This window comes from Mytilus galloprovincialis, chromosome 7 (assembly GCF_965363235.1).
Source record: "Mytilus galloprovincialis chromosome 7, xbMytGall1.hap1.1, whole genome shotgun sequence".
NCBI lineage: Eukaryota > Metazoa > Mollusca > Bivalvia > Mytilida > Mytilidae > Mytilus > Mytilus galloprovincialis.
Window position 1 is genome coordinate 38,361,855 of NC_134844.1, and position 23,934 is coordinate 38,385,788.

A 23,934-nucleotide genomic window follows, 5' to 3' on the forward strand; every position below is an offset into this window, starting at 1 on the left:
CAATGTTCTAGAGCATAATGCCCCTTTAAAACTTGAAAAAAGTGCCATTTTTTTCTTGTCTGCAATCTATCTTACAAATGTATGTTTGTCAGGTGTAAATTTGATAAAGTTCTTACACAATTCATATTGTCAAAACATGCTAAAACAGAATTTAGATTTGGAGAGTGATTCATTTACTATTACAGAGGTTACTGTATAAAAATTCCCCTTTACTTTGGAAAATCACAAAGCTTGAGTGGGAACAAGTCCACAAAAACATTATCCTCAATGGAAAATATTTGTAAATATCTTGTTTGTAAATGTGTTCTAGGTTAAGATGATCATGATGACTTCATATGTTGTCCCCTTAAGAGTATCAATTTAAAATTTGTTAAAAAGTCAGGTGATTTTCATACAATCATTTATCAATAGATTTTAAAAATTTATTTTTTTTAAGAAATCTAACAAAAAATCATAAGGGTTCCACAGAACACAGTGTCTCGCGTACTTTTGCTGTTAATCACAGGCTCAACAAGAATGAGGAAAAAAATCAATAAAATTATTCCTCTTGATACTATCTTTTGATCGTAAAAAGCTTTTGTCCAGGTTTGGTAAAAATCCAAGATAGTTTATGAATCTAATAAATGTTTTAAAAAATTTAACTGCAGACTGTATGTAATGTTAACTGGAAAAAAAACTAAGTCCATTTATAAGTAAAATATAGATACACAGGTACAAAATTTTTACAAAATGTCCTTCTCGATACTAGCTTTTGATCATAAAAAAGCTTCTGTCCAAGATTGGTACAAACCCAGGATAATTTACTCCTCTTATATTTAATGCGTTTCCCTCGGTTTTAGTTTGTTATCCCGATTTTGTTTTTTGTCCATGTATTTATGAGTTTTGAACAGCGGTATACTACTGTTGCCTTTATTTACGAAAGTTGTTCAAATTTTATAAACTTTAACCACAGAGAGTGAATGTGTTGTTTCCTGGCAGAAAATCTAAGTCCATTTGAATGTAAAATTCTGAAAAAATTGAAATTTAATTTTACAAAATTTACTTCTGGATACTATCTTATGATCATAAACAAGCTTCTGTCCAAGTTTGGTAGAAATCAAGTTTGGTTTAAGAAATTAAGTTATTAAAATTTTAAAAACTTTTACCACAGAGTGAATATTTGTGGACGCCGCTGCCGACGGAATGGAGGATTGTTATGTCTCGCTTTTTCAACTAAAGTCGAAGGCTTGACAGAAATGAACTTTTGTGTCAACGGTTTAAGTATTTTTAAGTTTTCATTATATAAATCTAACCTATATATATGACTCCTTCTTTTTGTAGGCCTGCACCTAAATTTCTCATTATATCCTTTACAGTCGCTTCTTCAGCTGTTGTAAACTGCGAAGAAATAATAATGTGTTATAAATATATATATCAACACTTGTTAATTTTCATGAATCATTTTCTTCATGGAAATGTGATTTTCTGTAACTTAAAATGGGGTTTAAATCAGGTTGTGGCAAATTTCTCTAAAAATGTATTTTTGTACAGCAGTTAGAGGAAAATTGAGCAGAACAAGTTATATATCTTCTCAGGACTTTTCTGAAAAAGTAAGATAGCCCATTTAAAAGTTGTGGCCCTTGGAATGTTAATTTTGAATATTTAGCAAAACTCAGTTTTAAGTTATCCTGAAAACTACAACAGAATGAACAAGAAGATCTACAAAAAGTCAAATACAGCAGAACTTGTCAATTTGTTTGATAAAAGAGTTTAATTTAACCCATTACATGAAATTGTAATAGAAATTGTTATAAGCAAAAACGTTTGGTAACATGAGATAAATGAATATAAAATTCTGCATACAGGAATTGTGGTTTATAAAATACTAATTTTATGTTCTTTTTGCAGAAACTTTGATCATCAAAATAAAGCAATCAAAGCGCTATAAGCATTGTTGTAGGCAGTTAACCAAAAACCAAGGCAAACATAATTATGAAAACTGTGGTAATGTTGCTTCAATTCTTTTTTAAAGATTTAAAAGAACAAACATTAAACATTCATATATAATTGTACATTTATGTTCATTTAATGAATTAATCATTAAGGCAAATAATTCATATTTTATCAAGATTTTCAATAGCAACGTATATATCAAGTATATTTTTTTTCATGGTCATGAGTCTTGAGTCAGTAGTGGTACAAGTTTGCAATGATTGCAGTTCTTCTAGTTGATCGTAATTGTTCGTATTAGTTGACTGTTGGTAGTTCAAGTTGACTCTAGTACGATCTTGTAAAAGTATGAATGGACTTGCTTCCCTGGAAAGAAAACTGAGTTTGTGTTGTACAGTACAAAAGTTAAGAGACACAAATCAGACAAATGTTTACTTCTTCAGGGATCAATGGTGAGATCTAACTGACCTGTCCATAGTGAATGTAAATGACTCCCACCTTCACCCCAAGTCCATGATGTCTAAGTTTGGAATAAAATTACAGGTGTTAGGTCTAGCAAAGTGATATGCATATGTGACGTCTATTAGATTGACCTTGTATGTCATTCAATCTTTTTGAAATGACAAATAGGAATGAATATGGTTTATCTCAATCTTATACAAGTTCTCAAAACACACACAAGAGGGTGTGCGTGACACTAGGGACTACCCCTATTTTTCATTTGATTTTTAGCTCACCTGTCCCGAAGGGACAAGTGAGCTTATGCCATCACTTGGCGTCCGTCGTTGTCCGTCGTCTGTCGTCGTCTGTCGTCGTCGTAAACTATTTCAAGAATCTTCTCCTCTGAAACTACTGGGCCAAATACTTTCAAACTTTAACTGAATGTTCCTTAGGGTATCTAATTTATAAATTGTATCCGAAGTTTTGATCTATCAACAAACATGGTCGCCATTGCTAAAAATAGAACATAGGGGTCAAATGCAGTTTTTGGCTTATAACTCAAAAACCAAAGCATTTAGAGCAAATCTGACGTGGGTAATATTGTTTATCAGGTCAAGATCTATCTGCCCTGAAATTTTCAGATGAATCAGACAACCCGTTGTTGGGTTGCTGCCCCTGAATTGGTAATTTTAAGGAAATTTTGCTGTTTTTGGTTATTATCTTGAATATTATTATAGATAGAGATAAACTGTAAACAGGAATAATGTTCAGCAAAGTACGATTTACAAATAAGTCAACATGACGGAAATGGTCAGTTGACCCCTTTAGGAGTTATTACTCTTTATAGTCAATTTTTAACCATTTTTCGTAAATCTTAGTAATCTTTTACAAAAATCTTCTCCTCTGAAACTACTGGGCCAAATACTTCCAAACTTTAACTGAATGTTCCTTAGGGTATCTAGTTTGTAAATTGTATCCGAAGTTATGATCTATCAACAAACATGGTCGCCATTGCTAAAAATAGAACATAGGGGTCAAATGCAGTTTTTGGCTTATAACTCAAAAACCAAAGCATTTAGAGCAAATCTGACATGGGGTAAGAATGTTTATCAGGTCAAGATCTATCTGCCCTGAAATTTTCAGATGAATCAGACAACCTGTTGTTGGGTTACTGCCCCTGAATTGGTAATTTTAAAGAAATTTTGCTGTTTTTTGGTTATTATCTTGAATATTATTATAGATAGAGATAAACTGTAAACAGCAATAATGTTCAGCAAAGTAAGATTTACAAATAAGTCAACATGACGGAAATGGTCAGTTGATCCCTTTAGGAGTTATTGCCCTTTATAGTCAATTTTTAACCATTTTTCGTAAATCTTAGTAATCTTTTACAAAAATCTTCTCCTCTGAAACTACTGCGCCAAATACTTCCAAACTTTAACTGAATGTTCTTTAGGGTATCTAGTTTGTAAATTGTATCCGAAGTTATGATCTATCAACAAACATGGTCGCCATTGCTAAAAATAAAACATAGGGGTCAAATGCAGTTTTTGGCTTATAACTCAAAAACCAAAGCATTTAGAGCAAATCTGACGTTGGGTAATATTTTTTATCAGGTCAAGATCTATCTGCCCTGAAATTTTCAGATGAATCAGACAACCTGTTGTTGGGTTGCTGCCCCTGAATTGATAATTTTAAAGAAATTTTGCTGTTTTTGTTTATTATCTTGAATATATTTATAGATAGAAATAAACTGTAAACAGCAATAATGTTCAGCAAAGTAAGATCTTCAATTAAGTCAATTTGACCAAAATTGTCAATTGACCCCTTAAGGAGTTATTGCCCTTTAAAGACTTTTTTCACAATTTGTTCATCATGTTGACTTACTTTAAAAAATCTTCTCCTTTGAAACTGCTGTATCAATTTCAGCCTAACTTAGGCTAAATGAGTTTCAAAGTATCTAGTATAAATTTTATATTTTATTTCCTTGTATGTCAAGAAACATAGCTCCTATGGCTAAAATAGAACATAGGAGAAAATGATTATTTTTTTTGGCTTTTGAAGAAAATAGGACGATCCAAAAAACATTTAAATAAATTGAAAAGCCAAAATAATCATTGATGAGAGATTTAACCAAAAGAATTAAGGTGAGCGATTCAGGCTCTTGAGAGCCTCTTGTTTATATTGTCCCATACATGAATACATGTACAATGTATATATGGTTTAAGGGTGGGGATCTGGACCGTTATCAAGTTTCCAAACAGGAGGGGTGGGGGACCCCAGTGACTTCCCCTATATTTCATTTGATTTGTTTTATTGTCCAATACATGAATATATATGGTTGAGGGGTGGGGATCTAATCTGTTTCCAAGTTATCAAACAGGATTGGGTAGGGTGACCCTTAGGACTCTCCCTATATTTTATTTGATTAGTTCTTTTGTCCCATACATGAAAATATATGGTTTAATTTAAAGGTTAGGATATCAACTGTTTCCAAGTTCTCAAACAACAGGAGGGGTGGGGTGACCGCAGGGACTTCCCCTATATTTTATTTGATTTGTTATTTAGTCCCATACATGAGTATATATGGTTAAGGGGTGAGGATCTCGACTGTTTCAAAGTTCTCAAACAGGAGGGTGCAGTGACCCTAGGGACTCCCCTATAATTCATTTGATTTGTTATATTGTCCAATACATGAATATATATGGTTTATGGGTGGGGATCTCGACTGTTTCGAAGTTCTGAAGGCGGAGGTGATGGGTGACCCGAGGGACTTCACCTATATTTCATTTGATTAGTTTATAGTCCCATACATGAATGTATATGGTTGAGAGGTGGGGATCTCATCCGTTTCAAAGTTATCAAACAGGAGGGGGTAGAGTGCCCCAAGGGACTCCACATACATATCATATGATTTGCTTACATTCAGGTATCATATAATCTAGTTGCACTATATGTGTAAAATAAGAAACTAAATTCAGCTATTTTAACTGACCCATCAAAATTGAGAAAAAAAAAAACCCATTGAAGTTGTAGTTATATATTTACACTTTAAAAGCATTAAACTTGCTTTTAGCCAACATTTATTACTGAGGACCATATATATTGTTAGATATACTGTTCCCAGCTGTCACAGACTCACATTGTATTGGATTTTGACATTAAAGTTTGTCAAAAAGTAATATTTTGAGTTTCCTATGGATACCTATGTATTTTGTCATCTGTCTGATTTTTTTAAAAGTTCAAAGATTGCCAAAACCTGGAATTACCAATATCTGCTTCCGGAATCGGATCTGATATTGTAACTTTCTTCTCATGTCAGCTATTTTGTTTTTAATGTTGTTTTTGTCAGATATGATTTTACTTGAATTTACACATTATTTGTCAGCGATTTTCTGTATAAAGCTAGCGGTTGAACAAAATGAACATTCAGCTGTTATGAACTCTCATGTCTCTAAAGAGCCTGTGTCGCTCACCTAAGTATATGCGAGTATTTAAGAAAGGAAGCAGATGGATTCATGACAAAATTGTGTTTTGGTGATGGTGATGTGTTTGTACATCTTACTTTACTGAACATTCTTGCAATTTACAATTATCTCTATCTATAATGAACTTGGCCCAGTAGTTTCAGTGGAAAATATTAGTATAAATTTACAAATTTTATGAAAATTGTTAAAAATTGACTATAAAGGACAATAACTCCTTAGGAGGTCAATTGACCATTTCAGTCATGTTGACCTATTTGTAAATCTTACTTTGCTGAACATTATTGCTGTTTACAGTTTGTCTCTATAATATTCAAGATAATAACCAAAAACAGCAAAATTTCCTTAAAATTACCAATTAAGGGACAGTAACCCAACAACGGGTTGTCCGATTCATCTGAAAATTTAAGGGCAGATAGATCTTGACCTGATAAACAATTTTACCTCATGTCAGATTTTCTCTAAATGCTTTGGTGTTTGAGTTAAAGCAGGATTTACAAATAAGTCAACATGACCGAAATGGGTCAACTTCCTATGTGCAACTTCAAAACTTTTGGATAAATTGACAATCATTTAAGGTTTTTCTGATCAAATTTTTTGTAATCAAGAATTAAAAGTTTGAAAAACTGTCCAATTAGTTATAAATAACATAACATCCAGCTAGAAAATAACAATGACACATATTTTAGCATTTATTGGGTAGAACACAAATCTAGGGTGCTCGCATAAGGCAGCTTAACTGCCTAAAAATGTTAAGCAAAATAAGGGGTCATCCATAATTGTCAACCTTTTTCCAAAGTGTAGAAACATACACTTTTTCAGATGACCCCTTATGTCTTCAACAGTCAAAAAGGTTGAACTCCAGGTCAGTAAACATCTCAGAGGCATTATTGCTCCTGAAAGATAATTTCAACCCATTTTCCTGTAATTACAGAAACATTTATAGATAGAACATATGCATTGTAGAATGGACCTATAGAAAGCAAATATGTTCAACACAATAAGATAATGCTATTAGATAAGATTTAACTGTTGTTTGTTTATTACCTCAACATAGGGACATTCAGCTCCTGAGTGACTTTCTAAAATCTTAGTGATTGGCAAGATCTCGGTGATTTCCCCATTATAGAATGCAGTCACCTGTTATAAAACAAAATTAGAAGATGAATGGTTTCTAATTATCTTACTAGCATAGTGTAATATAGAAATTTAACACCTTCATTGAGGGAACACAAATTTTGTTACTTTATTGCAGTTCTGATAAGTATTATGATATTGCATATTAATTACTCTTTCTCACTAAAGACTTTTTCGGCCCGAGAACACAGTTATTTCATAGTGCATTTCTATAAGACAATAAATTCAAATTAAAAAAATCGCACCTGCTCTTTCTCAAAAAGAATTTTACAGTGTAGTGTACTACTAGTGAGACAACTAATATAAAAATTATAGAAACTTCTACCAGCTCTAACTCAAAATATTGACAATTGTGTGTTAAAAGGGATGTAAAATTCAGTTTGACAGCTTCAGACATGATAAAATTTGACCTTTTTTAACTGGACCAAATCACTACTTAACAAAGATTCGGCACCCAAATTTTTTTAACAGGTAATTACATCCCCCTACTTAATATTTCATGCATTGAATATCAAGAAATAAATTGGGGAAAGTGTAGCAAATAAAACATGCAAGTCATACACTGTTCACACTAGGGACTATATTTGTAGACAACGAAAACCAAAGGACGATAACTTTGTCCTTGTAACTTTTGTCAATGCTTCTCATACTGGATGTTTTATCCATAAAACATTAAAATAAAATTTATGATTGGGATTGTGTAACTGTAGGGTTACATGTTTAATAGATAACATTTTAGATGAAGTTTTTTTAAATACATTATTTGCTGGTTTTTGTCTTTTTAGCTAGATAAGTTTTCCAGCAAACGCATTCTTTGGTATGATGAAGTTACTTTGAAATACTTACACTTTGAACCTGCGTAGGGTGTTGTGGGGGACCTGGTCTATATAGCACTCTCAGGCCAAACAAAAATATATGTCTGTGTAAGGTTACATCATCAAAATAAAAAGGGTAGGTTAAGGTCGGTATTTCAATTTTATTATTTTTTTCCATTTTTTTTGTTTGTGTGCCATGATTTTTAGTTGTGTGGTCCGTCTTGCCGCGGTCTTAGTTGTCCATGGGCGGAGTTTACCGTATTTTGAATGATTGGATTATTTCCCTTTGTTATTGATTGGAAAAAATTGGCGGCAAAACGTTTATTTCATCACACTAGTCGCAAATTTCCTTAAAACAGCTATCTTACTCATGATTATGAACATTGGGATGTACCAGGCAACACTATTTTCTATTTTAACCATGTTAACATGAGTTAAGTTTATTTTTCACTTTACGACGGAAATAGAATGGCTTAGGGTCTGCTCTCAAAATGGGGTCGGTTGGGTAACCGTAAACAGACATATATTTTTTTTGGCCTCACAGGTACAATTCTAATTGCCAAAATTTCATAAAACTTATACCAACTGGTAAATATCAGCATTATCTCGGATACAAATATTATAATGGAAGATAAAAAAATTTAAAACGAGTTATGTCCCTTAGAAATATTAAATTATTTGAAAATATCCTTTGGAGCGCTCTCACAGGTAAAATTCTTGCCAAATTTTTTATATAACTTATAATATAGGTTAATATCAGCATTTATTATATCTCAGACAATTTCTATAATGGAGGAAGATCAATTTTTTTGAAAGAATTATGCCCCTTTGAAATATTAAATTCATGGAAAATGTTCTTGTGAACACTCTCACGGGTACAATTCTTACCAGATTTTTAGAAAACTTATACTATAGGTACGGGATAAATTAACTTAGAAGTAATAACTTTTTTGGGGATTAAGTGTACATGTGCATGAAACTATATGAAATAATTAAACATACTGAAATTTCTACACCATCTACAAATTCCTCTAGAACAATGTTCTGCATTGCTAATAAATCAGCTGTACATTCCTGTTAAATATAATTGTGAAAAATAAACATTAAAGAGTTTTTCCTGGCATTTAATGTTTTATTCGGAACAAAGAGTATGGAGTAAGTTGTTTGCGTTATCAAAATCTCAAATGTAATTAATGTCATCATTCATAACAAATCATAAGTTCTGAAAAAGAAATTGTAGGTCATCAATTATTAGAAATACTTCTTATATTTCTTAAATGAGATGAATGCACAAAGGAGTATGTTCGGTAAGGTCCTAAAATGGCCCCCATTTTTAGCGTCAATTTCAAATTCGGATTTATTGACCAATATCACAATAAATTATAGCTTATACAGTGACAAGATAGGAAATAAGCCATTTTGTTGAAAATTTTACGTTTTTGCGTTTCATTATGACGTCACAAGTTGTACTCATATTGATTTTTCACGAAAAAATCAATGAAAATGGGTAAATTTCCCATAGATTATTAGACAGAAAACATAGAGCGCATGGAAGTAGTGATTAACACCTGTAAAAACATTAATGGTTGTGTCAATTATGTCCCAACAGACAATAAAACTATATTTTTAATTATTTTTTCCTTATTTGTTGCGGTTTTTTGTTAATTAGGCAGTTGGTTAAAATTTGTAGAAAAAAATAAAGTTATATATTTTTCTTCTCATTCATTAGCAGTTGAAACTGAATGCTACCATAGCATTGAGATGTCACATCGCATATGTACAATTTGGGGCCAGTGCATTGAAGACGAATTCCATTTCATCTTAGTGTGTCCAAAATATAAGGAACTGAGAGTAAAATCCATAAAGAAATTTTACTGGTCTAGACCAAGTGTGTTTAAATTTATTGAACTTTAGGTTTAAAGAACATCAAACAGTTAACCAATTTAGGAAAATACATTTTACTGCATTTAAAATCAGAGACAATATTACATGAACATTCTCTGTCTGTTTACAATTGTTTACTATGAAAATTTGTATTAATGACACTGATGAGCTGTAAAGTTCAAGGTAATAAAGAATTTGAATATCTACATAGAGAAAGGACACTTGTCTATAGCTATTTTATCAAATTACACATGTTACACTGTACTTGTCTATAAATTCTTTTAAAAAAGATGAATAAATTAAGGCTTTTAAGAAAATCACCAACATTAGCTTTTTTGTGGGGATAAAAAGTTATAAAAAAAACTTTAATATTGCAATATACAATGTAATCATAAGTAATCTTAAGTAATCATGATTACTGTAAAGAAAAGTAATCTAATGTGATCAATTACATATGAAGTAGGGTGTATTGTAATGTAATCGATTACATTATATTAGCAAAGTAATTGTAATTTAATTGATTACATTTTAAAGTAATAGACCCTATCCCTGGTGGGTGTGACCCACGATTTTCACAAATCTGAGGGATCACTTGGGACACCCACAGGGTCATTGAACAACCCGGGAATTCCCAAAATGACATTTTTTTTTACCTGGATTTCTTAGTCTTGAGATTGACTTCATAAGTGATTTTCCTTTGAAATACCGTCAAATTCGTAATTCTTCCATGAACAAGAAGTTCAGCTAGCTGTGTAAACTGTTAAATTAAGTGACCCATGAAGTGCATGGCTTCACTTGACAGCTTTGGTGTCAAACACACTGTTAATTAACACAAATTACCTTAGCTTTAGGTCGTAAATAAATTGCACTGTTGTTTTACAATCATTTTTCAACTTGAGTTACTTCCCTTTTTTTGTCACCATTCAAAATTGTTCCTTATATTTACATTTTTGGGGTAAAGAATGATTAAATCTTTAGAAAATAGAATTAAAATACATATAGAAATTTAACTTTTCATTATTTTTATACCTTTATACAATTATAAAACAAAAAGTTGTAATTTGTTTTATCTATATTTCCTTTAACTTTATCTTACTATATTTTATTTAAAGAAAGAGCATCCGCCATGCAAATAGCCTGTCATAAACATTACATGCTCTCAATAGTGTTAGTAGTGATGTTTAATAGTGTTAGTAGTGATGTTTGAGGCTGATATATATTGTAGATGAGGTACCTGGCAGGAATAATAATAAGAAATGGATGTACATGTAAGGTAGTGTTACACAAATTTATCAAAATTAATTAGCTTTTAAAAGTGCAATGAAATAATAATTAATAAAGTTTTAAATAACTTAACCAACTAAACATGTTTTGGAAATTTTTATTTAAATTATAAGAAATATGTCCCCTAAATACTGAAACTCAGCTCGAAAAAAGTTGTACACGTTATAACCTGAGATTTCCTTCTTCAATGCAGGTCAGGCAATGCAGGTCCTGACCTGCATAATATTTTCATTGTCACAGGTTGACAGGTATGAATTCGAAGAACGCACATTCCAAATATAGTTATAATTTTACTCATGATAAAAAAGAAATTAACATATAAAAAAGTATGAACTTTTTTTTCAAGAAGTCACTGAACCATGAAAGTGAGGTTAATGTCAATGACCCTACAAAGTACTTAAAGGGTCCAAAACTAGCATTTTTGTAGTTTCTGGACTATAACTTCTTGTGTGTAAGTGTATGGATCTATTTGAAATTGTACCATAAGGTTCAATACCACAAAAAGAAGATTAGCAGTTTGGGGGGAGGGGTTATTGGTACAAACTGTTTTGAAATTAGAAATTAGGGGCTAAAAAAAAGGGAACCTAAAACAAGCACTTTTGTAGTTTCCATACAGTAACTTGTGTTTAAGTGTATAGATCTCTATGCAATTGTATCGCAAAGTTCTATATCACAAAGAGAAAGCATGGATTGAGTTTGAGGTTAATTGCCCCAAATGTTTAGGAATAAAGGGCCAAAAAGGGATTAAATACAAGCATTAAAATTCTCATCACTTAGCTCTGTTGTCGTTAACTTTTTACATTTTGAAAATTTTCTAGAGAACCACTGAATGGAATGGAACCAATTTTCATAGCATGAATGTTCCTTATGAGGTGCTGACCAAGTGTTTTTACTTTCTAGGGGACCTGTCATCGAAGATGGCCATCAGCAGAAGACTAAGTTTAACATAGGACTCTATGGGAAATACATACAAATGTCGTCTGTTAGCATTGTTTAAAGAACCACTAAATGGAATAAAACCAAGCTTAGCATGAATGTTTCTTATGAGATGTTGACCTTGTGGTCCCCAGCGGTGAACTTAGTTTAACATATAGGACTCCATGGGAAATACATACAAATGTTTTCTCTAGGAGAACCACTGAATGGAATCATGAGTAAATTATCCTTGTGAGGTGTTGACCAAGTGTTGTTACTTTGTAGCCAATCCATCATCCAAGATGGCCCCAGCGGGGGACTTAGTTTTACATTGGACACTATGGGAATACATACAAATGACTGGGCCAAATTAAACCAAACTTGGCTACAATCATCATTGAGGCATGTAACTTAAAAAAAGTGTCCGGTGACCTGGCCAACCAACCAAGATGGCTCCATGGCTAAAAAATAGAACATAGGGATAAAATGTAGATTTTGGTTAATATCTCTAAAACCAAAGCATTTAGAGCAATCTGAAATGGGGTAAAATTGTTTATCAGGTCAAGATCTATTGGCCCTTAAATTTTCAGACAGATCGGAGAACCCGTTGTTGGATTGTTGCCCTTAAATTGATAATTTAAAGTAAATTTAGATGTTTTTATACGACCACATAAAAAATTTGAGTTCGTATAATGGTATGATGTCGTGGTTGTCAGCCTCATCATGGTCAGAAGACACATTTGGTGTCTGGACAATAACTTTAGTTGAAGTGAATTTATCTCTATGAATTTTTTTAAAAAGGTTCAATACCTCAAAAGGAAGGTTTGGATTGATATTGGGGATGAGGGTCCAAAGCATTATGGAATTAGGACCCAAAAACAAGCCCAAAACAAGAAATTTTCCACTTTCAGGATATCAACATGTGTATTATTATGTATTTCATTTGCTCTGAAATTGTACCACAATGTTTAATACTGCAGGTAGAAGGTTTGGATTGATTTTTGGGGTTATGGTCCCAAAAGTTTAGGAATTTGGGGTAAAAAAAAAGGGCCCAAATAAGCATTTTTGTAGTTTCCAGTCAAAAACTTGTATTTTAAAGTATAAATTTCTCTGAAATTTTACCACAAGTTTCCATACTACAAAGTGATGGCTATAGGGGTTTAATGGCTTAAATCATTTAGCAATTAGGGGCAAAAAAGGGGAAACTAGGGGTTTTCTGGTTAAAGGACAATTTAAAAACATATCCTGAGATTCTGAATTTAAAAAAAATTAAAACCTGACATCCCGAATTTCGAAGAATTATTGTGAATATTATTATAGATAGAGATAAACTGTAAAAAAACAGCAATAATGTACAGCAAAGAAAGAGCTACAAATAAGTCAACAAGACCAAAGTGGTCAATTGACCCATTAAGGAGTTATTGCCCGATATAACCAATTTTTAACAATTTTTTCAAAATATTTTCCTCTGTTACTTCTGGGCCAAGTTCATTTTACTACCTGGTAGAGATAGTTGTAAGCAGCAAGATTGTTCAGTTAAGTCATAAACGTCTACAAACACATCACCAACACCATGCAAAACACAATTTTTTTATGAATCCATCTGTGACTGTGTTCTTTGTTTACTATGCACATAGACCAAGGTGAGCGACACCGGATCTTTAGAGCCTCTAGGTAAGGAGCCTCTAGTTATATATGATTTCAAAAAAATAATTAGAGTTAGATGAGCGACACAGGCTCTTGAGAGGCACTAGTTCTAGTTTCCAGACAATAAGTTGTGTTTAAGTGTATGGATTTCTCTGAATTTGTTCTTCAAGATACCATACCACAAAGACAAGGCTAGGATTGTGTTTTGGAGTAACAACTCAAAAGGGGGTTCACAAATTTTTGTGGGTTATTTTTTTTGCATATTTATTTTTCATTTTTCCATTAATTATTGATGATTTATATATAAGAGCAAATATACTGATATAGCAGGAGATACACACCAAACGGGATGTGTAAATTGTTATATTTAAAGTATTGTTCAATAGCATAGTAATGCTGAATAGCAAGAATTTAATATAAATCTTTCAATTGCATAGAGATGCACAATAGCAAGAAATATCCAATTGTATAGTATTGCACAACAGCAAGAAATCTTCAATTGCATAGTATTGTGCAATACCAAGAAATATCCACTTGCACAGTATTGTGCAATAGGCAAGAAATCTTCAATTGCACAGTTTTCAATTGCACAGTTTTGCACAACTATTAGAGATAACAAGAAATCTTCAATTGCACAGTATTGCACAATAGAACAGTATTGTGTTGTAGCACATTATAACTTATATAGTTCGCAACTGACCCCTAAGGATCCATAGATGGTTAGTAAAATCTAAAGGGAGTTGAGCCCTAGGTAGAATATCCATTTGATTTTGTTCAACCTCTTTGGTCCATAGGGGGGCCAGTAGTTTTACTGTATAAAGAATACTAGAACATACCCGCGAAATGATATAGAGCGTATGTAAGCTTTAAAAAAAAATTATAACTGGAGAATTTCAGGAGAGGTATCAAAAGTAAAGGTATTTTGGGACACATTTTTTTCCCTCCCCCTTTTTTCCAAATTCTGATTTTTATTCCTTCTGTTTTTCTGTATACTCTGAGCATACATATATACTATAATTATTATAAACGGTCACTAATATATTATATATATTATCAGTGACCGCCGTGAATACTAAAGAGCCCCCAAGTAAACCATTGGAATTTATAGGAAATGTATCAAAAGTTATAGGTACTTTGGGACAGGATAATTGTTTGACAACATCTCCTCCTTTTTTACCCAAAATTCCCAATTTTTTATTTTTGCAATAATAACAATTTTTTGCAAAATGCTTATATATTGGCGAGTTTTGGATGTGTCTATGGGCCACTCGATGTCTCTCGGCCGGAAGTCAGAATAAAATTCTCGGAACATCTCTAAACTTTTCGGTCATTCATACAGGTCTTAACAGGTTGTTATCTACGTCTTTCATATGGTCCCTTGATGGCCCGTGACGACGCAATTATATTTGTTTTAAAACGACCACTGTGCACTGTGTGTATCTGGGTCAATTATAACGTGGTATTGTCTGTTGTCTCGATAACATGTAAACTATGTTTGAAGATTTAACCACGGGATACTGTGTGCTTGATTTTTACTATCAATTCTCAGTTTACTAATCAATCCACTGCGGTCATTGATGTATTATATAGACCCTCTCTATTTTTAAAATATACTTAATAGTGACCTGATGAAGTTTTGTAAAGGGACATGACAATTGTTTTTATAGCCCGGCTCCTTATTTTTTCCCCTAAAAAATTCCCATTTTTATTCTTTTAATTTCAATAATGTTAACGTTTATCTGTATATTTATTCATTACTAAAAAAGTGTATTTGCTTTTTACTATCAATTCTTTTATCAACCATGGCGGTCATTGACATATTATATAGACCCTTTCGGTATATTTAATAAACTCTGTGACCGCTGTGGATAGTAAACTTGAAAATGATAAGCAGATAGCAAATACACTAAGTCTTTATTCATAGTCTTAAATAGATATAGGAAGATGTGGTATGAGTGCCAATGAGACAACTCTCCATCCAAATAACACTTTATAAAAGTAAACCATAATAGGTCCTATTATTTGTATGTTCAAAGTACAGAAAAACGCAAACCGGAAGTCTAGTCTGACTTAAAATTTCGTCCAATGACGGAAAAATATCCGGACACATTTTTTTTTCGTTTTTCTCCCAAAATAACCCTATTTGAATAATCATAAGAATGGATGACAAATGCAACTATACATGGTACCTAAAGGACACAGAGGCACGATGATTAATTTATTGTGGGAGGGAGAGAAGCAACACACAAAATGAGGTCTTCTCGTTTAATAGTATAGATATCACACACAGGTCTTTTTCTGTTGAACAATGAAACACAACATGTACATATGACTTCACCATTAACAATAGACATGATGTCATGAACCCCTATGAAATTTACTAACCTCAGGTTACCTGTAACAGATCCATAGGGGGTCACCGTATGACGGCGTTAAACCAATCACAACATGATAATTTACCCGCAGAGCAATATTGTTGCACAATATCATAGTATTGCACAAGATCAGATTATTAAAGGGGCACTAGCTACGAGATATATAAAAAATCTTAAGTTTGATTTTTTTATGTTCAATCAATAATGAAAGTGAAATAGTGAAGTAACAATTGGCTTTTTGAAGCCAAAAAGGTTCAATTTTGTCAAATTATGCTAAGAAACATTCATAAGTTATTCACTTGCAAGTGAATGAGTCGACCTCTTTAAATCCGTATTCATGTCAACTTTAATTTAACCCCTAGCTAGAGATTGACAACGCATGCATTGTACGTGTACTGGTTATTTAAAGAAAAAGAATGTCAACAATGAAAGTGAAACTACGGTAAATAATTTTATTACTAATTTGATGCACATAAAATCATTCTTATACGGTTAAAAACAATGAGAAACATCTATTTTTAATCTATAAATCAAATCAAACAGACCTATACAAATCCAATTGCACGTGTTGGTTTAATCTATTCATATCTTTATTTATGTTTACATAGCTTATATGGTCAGCTGAGGTCAAATCGATAGTTAATTTGATGGCGTCTGGACTAAAAAACACACGAAACAAACCTATATATTATCTACCCATGCTCTGTAAACTGTTTATTTTAGACTTTTGATAGTGTGGATAAATATTTTACATTGTTATAAATCAAACATGAGAATTTGAGTCAAATCAGTGACCATGAATTTGACAGCTAGTGTCCCTATAAGCAATAGCAAGAAATCTTCAATAGGAATTTAATAAAAAATATTTAACCCATTTCACTTTTTTCAATATTGTGTCTGTAAACTTGCACAAACTGTCCAGGGTTCAACCTCTGCGGTCATTATCAGGCTTTAGTCGCCCCGTGAAGCATTTTAATATGATTTAGGCCATAATGATTTTTCTTGATTTAATTGTGTCATATTTTTATGCCAGGCCTTTTAAAGCTGACTGAATAAAGTGTAGTGGTTTTTCTCATTGTTGACGGCTGTACAGTTGCTTATAATTACTTGCATCCACTTCATTTGTTGTCTCATACCACATTTTCAGATTTTTTTTCTACAAGTATACAGTTTAGTTTGGGTGCAAACAACAAAATACTCAACTCATCAGGCCGTTTTGAGAACAAACTTTTTTGGGGGTTGCTGTTTTAATGGAATTGTTCAAATTAAACCACTCAAGTATCCATTTTTTGAGTGAGATTATACTAGGTTTACATATGAATGAATTCATAATTTCATCGTACTTGGAAGTTCACTGTATTAAAGTAAATGAATCATGAATAACATTTTAAACATGTTTTATGTTAATGTCTGTGTCATTTTGGTCTTTTGTGGATAGTTGTCTCATGGGCAATCATACCACATCTTCTTTTTTATATTTATAGCAGAAAAGAATTATGAAATGATTTAATCTTATACTTACCAAAGTTTGCCTTCTTGTTTCCACCTTTGTTCTTGTGAAAACAGTTTTTGACGGCGTTTTTATCACACTCTTAAAGTGTAGTTTTGCCCTGAAAAATTTTCAAAGATGCTTAAAATTGTATGAAGTGATTTTTTAATTCTTTAAATGAAATACAGTGTAAGCAATTTTAAAATTTTGTTTTTTGAATGAAACCGTAACTTTTTGTGTCGCTGATTAGGGAGGGTTGTTGTTACCTGTAAATGACAGACTAGATGTGAAATTAAATGGCTTCACTTGTCATCTGAAGAAAAAGAAAAGAAACAAAAAATCCCATATAAAACCATATTTAAAGTAATAAAGTTAATCTATTAATCCTTATACGTGTTTTGTAGAGGAATAAATAAACAGGTCATATATTTCACTTGAAAATGACATTCAAGCAAAATCTCCTCCTCAGCTATAACCTCAGCTGTCAAAGCTTAGGGGGAGGTCTCCCTCTTTGACAGGTTTCAGAGGTCGGTAGGTATAAATGTTGGACATCTTTCATTTGAGTGGCATTAGAATTAGGCACATGGTAAATTTCATTGAATCCATATGGAAAATCTCTTTTTGTTTATCTCTGAAACTTCTTAGTCATAATTTAAACCAAACTGTGTATTGATTGTCCTTTGTTGAAATGGAATGAAAATATAGGCAACATTATCTTTATTTTTTATTGTTCAGTTTTCTGCATCACTTTTCAATCAAAAAGTAAATAAGAATAAGAATAAGAATTTTATTAGTTTTAAATCCAAACAATAGGATTGTTACTAAATAAACAAACCAATACAAATCAAAATCAAAGCAAAGCAAACAAACTGACTGACGGACATATTAATGTCAAAACAATAGACATTAAGCAATACAAACGTAAATGTAGCATTGAAAAAAAACAACATTATTAATATTAATTATAATACTATTTTTGACAGGATGCCTCCTCTATAAAATTATCAACTCAGTTTTGATTTGAAACAAGTAGAAAGTCAACATGTTGAATGACTGAATTGCAGAGTTCAATACCGATTTTAACATATTCTAGAGTTCTTGAACAAATGAACTATATACTTTTCAGTTACCATGAATGTTTTTTAATCCAAAGTGAACACTCTTTGGTTATATGTTATCCAACAAAATAGATTATTTTTCCCATGTTATAACAGGAGACCTTTAAACATTGTCCAGGACATAGATTTGGAATGAGTGATGAAACATCACTCAAGACTCTCTGTACTCACTGTATGTTGATATACATATTGAACATTTGAGAGAACATTTTAATCCTAACAAGAAACATAACAGTATTTCTCGTATCAAACTTAATTTAAACTAAGAACTCTCAAAGGAATTTGTTTTTGTCCAACTGACATTAAGGCTTGCAATATAATAAATAATAAATTCATCAAGGCAAAAAGTAATCAGGAATTCACCATCATTCAACTGTCTCAATATTAGGAAAATGATTTCGTAAAAAAACACATTAAGCTTAACCTCTTTACATGCAGAACCAAATATTTTGAAAGCTCAAACTATGAACAGCTTAAAAAATCAGATTGATTTTGTATAAAAGTCATTATTACACTGTTTATCTGTCTGTCTACTTAATATTAAAGATTGCAGTCTTGTAATTGACTGCTCCATAGGCTTGCATGCAAAACAGCTAATTTTTGAAAATAAAAAATAAATAAAAATGCGCTGAGTGTAACATAGAAAATAAATTTCATGGTTCTAATGTGAAATTGTGATTAAATCCTAAAAAAAAGAAAGAAGGGGGGTCATGCCAAAAATAATAAAAAGTTACGTAACTCTTATATAATCAACCAAATTTTCCACACGAAAAGGGGGGGGGCGTTAATCCTCCCATGTTATGTGGATTGCAATGTCTTGCTTTTGAATAACAAAAGTTGCGAGCTTAACAAAATATTTGTAAGGGTTCTGCTGAACCCAGTGTCTCGCCTACTTTTGCTGTAAATTTCAGGCTCAATAAAAATGAGGAAGCAAATCAATAAAAATATTACTCTTGATACTATCTTTTGATTGTTTGAAGCTTCTGTCCAAGTTTGGTGAAATTCCAGGTTAGTTTATAAATCTAATAAATGTTTTAAACACTTGAATTGCAGACTGTATGTGATGTTAACTGGAAGAAAAGTCCATTAAAAGTAAAATGCGGAAAAAATGGCTTTATCTTTTTACAAAATTTACTTCTGGATATTATCTTATCATCATAAATCAGCTTCTGTCCAAGTATGGTACAAACCCAGGATAGTGTAAGAAAGTTATTAAAATTCTAAAAACTTCCATTAAAGAGTGAATGTAATGTTTCCCTGCAGAAAAAACTAAGTCCATTTATAAGTAAAATACAGAAAAAAAGGAATTTTATTTTTACAAAATTTACTTCTGGATACTATCTAATGGTCATAAATAAGCTTCTGTCCAAGTTTGGTAGAAATCCAGTATAGTTTAAGAAAGTTATTAAAATTTGAAAAACTTTAACCACAGAGTGAATATTTGTGGAAGCTGCCGATTACACCACCGACGACGGAATGTAGGATCGCTTAGTCTCGCTTTTTCGACTAAAGTCAGAAATATATTCGTATATTCATCCCCCCCTTTTGTCCCCCTATTATTATAGTACTTATTTATAACCATTCAAATAGAATTAGCCATGGTCTTCATTCAACCAGGGGCTGTTTTAAATCTGATGTTTGTTGTTTGTCAAACCATGGTCATTATAAAAAATAAATACAGACCATGGTCAAAATCATAAAGAACCATGGTTATATATAACAATGCTTTTGACCATGGTTGATCTTTGGAAAGCATGGTCAGTATAATGACCATGGTTGACCATGGTTGACCATGGTCGAACCATAGTCAAAAGCATGGATAACCATTGTCAACCATGCTTTGACCATGGTCAACCATAGTTGTCCATGGTTTATCCATGGTTAACCATGGTCACGTTTCGTAGGGGTTGTAATAAAGTTATGTTTGGAAAGATATGACTTTGACCTTATGATTTTTTGGGAGTTATACATTTCCATAGATATATTAATCAGCTGATTGCATTTTATAGCTATTGACAACAAAGGACTAACAAGCATTAGCCTTTCAAAAAGGGCTAGTCGACTCTTAGCTGATGAAAATGGAAAGTGCTCTCGCTTTGTGGAGCAGGATCTGCTTACCCTTCGGAGCACCTGAGATCACCCCTATTTTTTTGTGGGGTTCGTGTTGTTTATTCTTTAGTTTTCTATGTTGTGTCAAGTGTACTATTGTTTTTCTGTTTGTCTTTTTCATTTTTAGCCATGGCGTTGTCAGTTTGTTTTAGATTTATGAGTTTGACTGTCCCTTTGGTATCTTTCGTCCCTCTTTTTGTAGATTAATTCATTTACTAGAATAGCCACGTGCATCAATCAACAAATTTTACCACACACGTGAGGTCACACGGTATGAAGTAGTATATATCATTTAACGTTGTTGTTTACGAAACGCTAGAAGATTCAACTACAGACTTATAGATAAAAGTTACCTGTGTACCAATATAATGAATATGCATGATTAATGACCAGGCAAAATCTAATTGCTAAAATAGAGAGGACAAAGCCGATACTCTACGGGATTGAAGGACATTTGCTAGGTTTGGATTGTCTTAACCAATCAATAAACTTTGATTAGAAGTACTAACTGTCCATCCTTCAATTCTTAAAATCAACTCCTAGGAGTTGATAATTAATAAAGGTGTTGATAGTATTGTTTGACAAAACATTATGTGGTTAAATGGCGACCATTACATGTCACATAAAGGATTTATGACTTTGTGACGCACATGTTCAAAGCAAACTTTTGACGTCTTCTCTCCTTCCTTAACCTATAGTCTAGAAGAAAAATTTTGTTAAATTTTATGACCAAAATTGTTCAAAAGCAAAAAAAACCTCTGATTTATCCTTGGACTATGATAAACAATTGATTTGAGTGAGTACTTTAAAGTCGTTTGAGTGACTCAAAGTGTTTAAAGCATAGTTTAACGTTTCAACTTTTTCATTTTCAAGGATCTAGAAATGAAAACTGTTGTTGAGACAACAGTGGGACAAACTCACCTTATTTAAATGGGGTGGGGTGGGGGTGTAGAAAAAAACAAAAATTTCAAAAGAAAAATACTTGAAAAAAAATTAATAAAGTGGCGAAAAAAAATATGTTTGGCGAAAGAGGTGGCAAAAAAAATAATTGACCAAGGGGAAACACTGCTGTAGGCAGCAATTGGTTTAAAGCTTCTAAGGCTTAGATTACAATTGTAAAAATTAGCTAAAGTAATGGCGAGATGATTTTGAAGAGATAAAATCCTGACTGAAATGAAACAGTGCTTTGGATTATTACATTAATGATTGCAATACTTTATCATTAACAATTGAATGCAGTTTTAAATAAAGACAATTATTTATACTTATTGCAATTTATGCTTAAAATGTTACTATTGACATATTGGCCTACTAATTTCAATGGAATGTTTCATTTTATATTTATAGGTTATCGTTGATCATCTCAACGAGATTGATATTCTCACTTGAGCCAGGACGGTGAAAGCGAGAAAGGCAATCGAGTTGAGATGATCAATGATAATCTGTTTATCGCTATTTTACCTATGACAACGTTGTCAATTTCATGTCAATTTTGTTAGCCATGCCACGTGCCTGCTTAGTTTCTAGCAATAATTTTCCATCTCAAGCGAGTGAAATGATATGAAAATTATCACAAAAAAAGATCAAAGGAAAAATGCTCAAAATAGCGATAAAGTGTTTTACACCATGTATGCCCAATCAATGACTTTTGAAACATATAGTTCTCTATTTTTTGGCATAAAGTGGAATGCAGGTATAAATCATATTGATACAGGTTTCCATTTTGTATTGGCAGCCTTCAAAAGTCAAATATAAACATTAACTAAGGATACTTACTCGTCAAATTTAACTTGCTGTCCTTCTTTAAAGACAACTGCCTTTGGTGTCGGAATCTTGTACTTATTAAAGAATTCTTTCACCATACTTGGTTCCCCAAACATATTAATATCGTCAATGGGGCCGAAATAGAGAATTCCTGTAGGTAAAAATGTTTGATCCATTCAAAACATGTGTTTTCACAATTAGTTTTAATCCTGAAAGAATTTCTGACATTACTTTACTAATTTCTGCATCAAATGAATTAACTGATGCTGTGAACATCAAGTACCAGAATAAAAAAAACAAAAAGCTAATATATTGAAATGTCTTATACATTGACTCTCCATATATTTAAGTCATAATGTATAAAAAAAAAAAAAGTAAACAATTATAGATCTTCAACACAGAACCTTGGCTCACATTGAACAGCGAGCTATAAAGGGCCCCAAAATGACTAGTGTAAAACAATTGAAACAAAAAAAAACAATATTCTAATTAATATATAAACAAGAGTGAATAATGCATTGCTTTCTTTACTAATCATTAATGTTGATAGTTCTATACAGATAGCTTTTACTACAAGTATCACATAAACTAAATAACATGATCCAAGAAAATGAGGTCACTCTGGGTCCGATAAACTAAACGAGAAATACACGTACACTGTACACCTTACAATCATTCAGTACACCAAATATATAGTTGAATTATTGCTTTTAGTTTCTAAGAAACAGACTTGTCTTATTGGCAATTATACCACATCTTCTTTTTTATAATTAATTTAGAAAACTAAGCGTTGACCATATTGAACTATAGAATGATGTCTAGGTCAGATGAACCATAACAGACAGACATGTACACCTTACATTCAGTTTATGCAAATAGATGTAGTTGACCTTTTGCTTAAGGCATCTGAGAGACAAACCTAACCATGAACACTTACATTGGCCAATGAACCACGAAAACAAAGTCAAGGTCAGATGATACCTGCCAGATAGACACACACACCTTACAATCCTTCATTACATCATATAATTGACCAATTGCTTATAGTTTTAAGAAAAACAGACCAAAACACAAAACACTGAGCAATGAACTGTGCAATTGAGTTCAAAGTCAAATGAAACCTGAGAGACTGACATGTACATCATAAAATATTTCCATACACCAAATATTGTGAACCCTATAGCATATATAGAACAAGAAAAAAGAACAAAACATAGAAATTAACTTGGACCACTGAACCATTGAAAATGAGGTCAATTCAGATAAAACCTACCAGTTGGACACATACAACTCTAGTTGACCTCTTACTTATCTATACTAATAAACGAGAAGACCTCATTGTGTGTGTCGCTTCTCTCCCTCCCACAATGAATGAATCACCATGCCTCTGCATGTGTCCTATAGGAACCATGCATAGTCACATTTGTCATCCATTCTTATGACTTATATGATTTAGTTTGGGTAATTTTGGGAGAACAACGAAAATTAGATGTCCGGATATTGATTCCGTATTCAAACTGACTTTTAAATCAGATATGACCT

At 32.2% G+C, this 23,934-nt stretch overlaps 1 protein-coding gene across 1 annotated transcript; it reads right to left on the reverse strand.

Moving 5' to 3' along the window:
* Positions 1-1,287: 1,287 nt before the first annotated feature.
* On the reverse strand, positions 1,288-22,581 carry LOC143084195 (phosphoribosylamine--glycine ligase-like). Its single transcript, XM_076260607.1, has 5 exons — positions 22,405-22,581; positions 17,435-17,522; positions 8,810-8,881; positions 6,903-6,995; positions 1,288-1,377 (listed from the first exon to the last, which is right to left on the reverse strand). Exons 1-5 carry the CDS (start codon positions 22,566-22,568, stop codon positions 1,288-1,290), a joined length of 507 nt encoding a protein of 168 aa, XP_076116722.1. The 5' UTR covers positions 22,569-22,581.
* Between the last annotated feature and the right edge of the window lie 1,353 nt (positions 22,582-23,934).

Bases quoted from the DNA above. Each gene is read 5' to 3' on its own strand.
- LOC143084195 (XM_076260607.1), bottom strand. From the start codon at position 22,568: ATGGATCAAACATTTTTACCTACAGGAATTCTCTATTTCGGCCCCATT. The intron at 17,523-22,404 runs GTAAGTATCCTT...AAAATTTTTCAG, and splicing joins CAGCAAGTTAAATTTGACGA to GGCAAAACTACACTTTAAGA. The intron at 1,378-6,902 runs GTAATAAACAAA...ATTTCTTCGCAG, and splicing joins CTGAATGTCCCTATGTTGAG to TTTACAACAGCTGAAGAAGC.